Source organism: Phyllostomus discolor, chromosome 1 (genome assembly GCF_004126475.2).
Source record: "Phyllostomus discolor isolate MPI-MPIP mPhyDis1 chromosome 1, mPhyDis1.pri.v3, whole genome shotgun sequence".
NCBI classification, from domain to species: Eukaryota; Metazoa; Chordata; class Mammalia; order Chiroptera; family Phyllostomidae; genus Phyllostomus; species Phyllostomus discolor.
The window spans coordinates 44,581,728-44,587,727 of NC_040903.2; the positions used below are offsets into that span (position 1 = coordinate 44,581,728).

At 37.2% G+C, this 6,000-nt stretch overlaps 1 protein-coding gene across 1 annotated transcript in view; it reads right to left on the reverse strand.

Annotated features, from left to right (window-relative positions):
- Positions 1–1,585, reverse strand: part of GC (GC vitamin D binding protein) — a 37,454-nt gene extending 35,869 nt beyond the window's left edge. The window contains exon 1 of the mRNA XM_036021856.1: positions 1,399–1,585. Coding sequence (XP_035877749.1) covers positions 1,399–1,456 — 58 coding nt within the window. The 5' untranslated portion in view covers positions 1,457–1,585. The remainder of the gene's footprint in view (positions 1–1,398) is intronic.
- Between the last annotated feature and the right edge of the window lie 4,415 nt (positions 1,586–6,000).

Genomic DNA, 6,000 nt, shown 5'->3' on the forward strand with positions numbered 1-6,000 from the left:
TTACTGGACCTTCTGGTATTTTGAACACCCTGATTGAAACTTGGTTCAGTAGGATTTTTCAGGTTCAGATCTACTCCAGGGAAACCCCTGGGCAAAAGATTAAGCTTCCAGGGTTTCTTGGGTCTTGGCCTATTCATAGGTCTCATAAAGGACCCAATTTATTTTACTTACTTATACCCCAAAATATGTTAGACTTTGTAGACTTACATAAAGACCTGTAGCTTACTTAAGGATCTATTGGTGAGTGAGAGAAAATTTTAAATAATTTGAATGCTAAATGTAAGATCAAGGATAAGGGAATGTAAAAAGGATAAGTTAGGAGCAACGTTATTCCTGTCACATTTAATGCCCATAATTCCTAGGCTACACACATTCCACAGGCCAAATACCGTATTCATATGAATATTAATACATGACTTGGGTAAGACTGACAGCACTAAATGAAAATTAATTTTGCGAAGCAGGATGGATGCAGTTTCCCTTGGAAGCATTGAAGCATCATCCAGAAAAGAAAATTGAAACTGATTACAAAATTTCAGCTTGAGAACTTTCCACAAAGTTGCATTCTGCACATAATTTCAGCTTGTAGCATTTAAAAAGATTTTTAAATGTTGCTAAAAGATGAAGACACTATTTGAAGAATAATCTTTGTTTTTAAAGATTTTATTTATTTATTTTTAGAGAGGGAAGGGAGGGAGAAAGAGAGAGAGAGAAACATCAATGTGCGGTTGCTGGGGGCCATGGCCTGCAACCCAGGAATGTGCTCTGACTGGGAATCGAACCTGCGACACTTTGGTTCACAGCCCACGCTCAATCCACTGAGCTACGCCAGCCAGGTTGAAGAATAATCTTAATAAACATTTATAGCTCAGATATCTTTTCATAATCATACTCATAGCTATTAAATTCTTCTAGGCAGGATCTTTTAGAAACTACAATGCATTTTCAAATATGACATGTAGAGGTGCTTGTAAGAGACTCAAATCTCAGTTGCCCTCATGCATCATGGAGACAGCACATTGTGCTCTCGGCGGCAACAAGTATTGAGGATCTGAAAACAATGCTCAGTGATGGATCACAGCCTCCATTTGCATTATCTTCTAACAATTAAAAAAGTTCTAATTTCAAGACATTCTTCCCGGGACTTGGTTATGAAAAAAAGCAGGGAAGGATAATCGACAAACTATACAATTTTTCTTTCTTTCATGAGATTTTCTTGATTTCTGACTATTCCATCTGAAAGCTCCATGCCACATTTCAGCTCAGATTAACCCTCTTTGACTCTTCTCTCCCCAATGTAGTCACCAATTATTCTGATTTTCACCTTTTGTATAATTTTTTCAAGCAGTGGCGGAAAATTAGACTTAGTGAGAATGGTACCACCCCTGGGAGTCTTACCTCTCTCGAGAGCCTGCACCAACGCCACAGCGAACAGGAGAACCAGGACCCTCCTCATTTTCCTGCTGGCAAGTCCCGCAGCACCCCTGTGTCCTGCAGGTTGGCCAGGAAAGTGGCAGCAGACAGCAACCACGTCCCTTTTGCTAAGATTCCAGACACTGAGCTAATCAATCATTAATCTCTAGACAGAAGTGAGGGCAGTCATCCTTGGCCCTCAGAGATAAAATGATATCAATCAAGGTAAATAGACACCCTGGGAAAAATGGGACAAATGGAGGAGATTTTAATCATTAACTTTGTCAAACTGCAAAAGAATCAGTGTACACATAGTTTATTTACCACTGCTGCTTTTGGCAAAAATTTGTTTAGTGTATTGGTGGGTACATTCCTCCCCCCTCTTCGAGTGGCGTGTCTGTTTGGACATTCCCTGCCCTTCTCATGTGTAAATGGAAACTTGGAGGCTATCTCTCTCTTCCTCTCCCTCTCTCCATCCCTCCTTTCTTCCCTCCCTCTCTGTTTAGAACTACTACAAATGTGGATTGCCTTAAAATATTGCAAACTAGGTGTTTTAAGTAATGAGGAAAAAAGAGTGTGAAGCCAGTTTATCACAATTGTCCAAACCCATAATTTAATACTATAAAATTTATTGAAGGTGATGGGTTGGTATTGAAGGGTTAGTATTTTTTGTGCTTTTTACACTTTTTGAGGCTGACACATTTTTATTTTAACTCTTGAAGCAAGGCAAGTAATAACTGGAGAGATTGAATGACTTGCCCCAAATTACAAAAGTTAATGGTGAATTTTAGACTTCTACAGCTAATTAAGTATTTTCTATTAATAACATACAACTTGTTTATCTTGGGGTACTGTAACCTGAGCCCTCACTGTGGTTGTGTAGAATGTGGAATTCAGTATCTCCACTTTATGGGAGAGAGAACAAAGCCCCAGACAGATCCTGTGACGTGCCCTGAGAGGCACAGGTAAATTGCAATCATTCGTTGGAATCAGGTCAGCTCCTGGTCCTGGAGGGGCCCTCTTTTTAGGGAACAGGGTCTGATAGGGGTTGGGTACACAGGCTCTAGAATCAAATCCTTATTCAGCTCTTATTGGTTGTGTAACTTTGGGAAATTATTTTCTAAGTCTCGTTTCTGTCACATGCAAAGTGGTGATAATGCTTAGTACCTTTGTCACAAGATTGTTGTGAGTTTTAGGATAAACATGTGCAGATTTACCATAACATCAAGCACATGGTAACATGCATCGATGTGATCCATTAGTCTTATTCCAGTTACTAGCACTTCACTGGCTCTCCAAATTTGTATCGGAGAAGATCATTGAAATTAATGAGGTGTGGACACTTCACATATAAATGATCTAGAATTGTATTATGAATTTAGTAACCAAGGATTAACTACATAGGCAGTTACATTTTTAGTCAGATCCTCCATCTATCTTAAATACCTGGGTGTGAAGTTCAGAAAATAGTTTGTTTAGTTGGAAAAGGGTAACTAAGCAAAGCAAAGCAATCTCTGTAAGATCCTAGGAACCCCATCTGGTGAAGGAGATCATGCTAGAGGAAATAATGGGGAGATAGCTTTGCTATTCAAAGAATAACTTCTGCCTATTACAAATCTTCCAGACTTTTCCTTTTGCTAAACTTATAGTTTACTTTGCAAGTTAATTTATAGTAGGACTAAAATATTTGTTAATTATTTAGAAGCAAAGAACTCTCAACAAATATCAGACTTTAATTTTCTGAGAAGCCCAGGACTCAGAGAATAACTGTTAACTTAATTGTAGTTTTTATTTAAGATAATATAACATACGTACTTTTGTAGGTTTTTATTTAACAGTTGAAATTTCAGTCATCATCTGATGATCAGTTCATTCAAACATGCAGCTAATTGTTTCCTGTGATTTTGCTGAAGAGTTTAAGTCCAGACTGTCTTTTCAATTTTTTTAAAAATTATAACTTTATCTCTGCTTTTGCAACAACATCTACCACTTTTGTTTAATGATAAACTACATGTAGCAAGAATTGCAACATCTTTTAGGTGTCCTCTTGAGAAATGTCTACACTAGCTGCCAAATGCCTTCTCTTGGCTGAATTGATCTTTTTTGTAACTGAAAATGTCACTCACATGCTAACCTGCAGCTGAATACATTGGACAGTCTGATTTAATCTTTAATCTTTCAAATGTTGATTGCTTCCTTAATCTTTCAAATGTTGATTGCTTCCATTTATTCTGACACTGGAAAGATAAAGTCATAACTGACCTAAGTGAGAAGTCGTTGTAATGACTGCTCTGGTACATCAGATGAGGGGAAAAACAGGTGAAAAGACCAAGTCAAATCTGACGCTCCCTTACAGCCGCAGCTGCCGCAATTCAGAAATTTATTACAGAAATAGATTTGTAAAGAATTATGAAATATTTAAGCTCTGGAATTTTACAGGAATTGTTTTGCCCATAAAAAATGATATGAAGTGGTCTCCCTCGTCTTTGTCTATCTTGTCATTGGCTTCAAGAGAAACTTTGGTTCTTTCCTAACCAAGGGGAAGTCTAGGTAAAATCAAAAATGAAAGCTGGTCGGCCTTGAGTTTGTTTCCTGTAATGTTCCTCTCTTCCTGCCGAGGCTGCTTAGAAACTCTTGCAATGTCGTGTTGCTATTCTGTATGTGGTGTGTCTTGTTTCTCCGACTTTCCTCCCAGATTATCTCCTTACCTTTGGTTTTCAGTAATCATCCTCTGGGTATAGTGTTGTTCCTTTTATATCTGTCTTGATAAGGGTTCATGGAACTTGAACCTATAAGTCAGTGTTTTTCACCAGATTTGTAAAATGTTCAGCTGTTGTTTTTGAAGGGCCTTTCTGCGCCATTCTCCTTCTCTTCTTTTTGGGGCTAGAATTACTCATGCTGCCAACAATGTATTCGACTGTTTCAGGTGATCCTGAATGTCTCTGAGGTTCTATTCTGTTTCTTTGACCTCTGTTCTCTCTGTTGTTCAGTTCGGATAACTGCTGTTCTTTCATGTGAAGTCATTACTCTCTAGTCTCTAATGTCATTCATGAATTCAGCATTTTTCAGTTTTAGAATTTCTACTTGAATTTCAGTTTCAGAATTTCTATTTTTCATGATTTCATTTTGTAGCTGAGATTCTGTGTACACATTAAGAACATGTTTGCTTTGAATTCTTCAGACATATTCTTTAAATCTTTTCCCATATTAATAAAAGCTTTTTTGTAGTCTTTGTTCTACTACATGTTGTGTTTGGACCATCTCAGAGTAGGCTTTTATTGACTTATTTTTACCTGAATTATGAGTGCTATTTTTGTTGTTTTCATATTTACTATTTTTTTCACTATACACTGGACAAGCACCATGAAAACCTCTTGACAGTTTGATATGGCTTAATTTCAATTTTTTAAATTCTCTATTATATAACAAGTTGTTTTCACATTTTTCTCATTCTTGATATCTCAGAGTTTAATTACTACTATCCAGACATCATTTTGACTGCATTGAATTGATTGGATTGCTATCCAGTTGCTACCCAGTTCAGTGAAACCACTAGGAATACTAGAAAATGTGACCTAGATAGAAAGAGATCTAATGAACTTGGCTTTAGGCCATACCTATACTCTAATTTGTTTGGGGAGAACAAGAACCAGAAAAGTTGTTTTCTGGTAACAGAAATTTTCATTCTCATTCTATTTCTAACCTAGTTTCTTATTTTTAATTTATTGTTCTGTTGTAGTTGTTCTACCTTTTTGCCCATTGCTCACCCCTGCCCCATCCCCCCCACTCCCACGGTCAGCCCCTCTCCCCGTGGTCCGTGCCCGTGGGTGCTCTGTCTGTGTTCCTTGGCTTGTCCTTCCCCTTTCTTTCCCCCATTAACCCCCAGCCCTCTCTCCTCTGGGCACTGTCAGTTTTTCCTTATTTCCAAGTCTCTGGTTCTGTTTTCTAACCTAGTTTCTTTAAAAGTTGGAATCTATGGCTATTAGGAAGTTCACTTCTGATTTTCATTTCAGATGTGGAGATTTTAAATAGGTTAATATATAATAATCAATGATAATTGATAACTTATTTCTTCTTTTTCTACTTTATTTAAGTTACTGCCTTGTGAATTCTATCTGAGGTTACACTCTGAAAAATGAGTCCAGTTAAATATAAAAGAATATAGTGCAATACAAACACTGGCTATTTCTTTATCTATTTATATGTATCTTTGTCATTTTACTTCATATGTCTGGGATTCTGTTGCATTCCCACAAAGAAAATTTGGTGTAAATTTATAGCTCTTAGAAAAAAAAAGTCTCTGGCAATACGAACAGATAGAGATGAATACTGATACCACCTACAATATCATATACTTCAATATTGCTTTCCAGTTTATACTCACTTTCCTACACTTATTCATTTGCTCTGGATAGAAATTTGTGTACTGGTAGGCAGACACAAATTTATAATTTGTAAATTATAAATTTACAAATAAGGAAGCCTCACTCAAAGAGTACCAGCGGTACACGAGATTCCTTGATGTCAGGATACAGAACCTGACTCCAACAGCAGAGTGTTTCCCACTGACCGGGTCAGCCCAGAGCA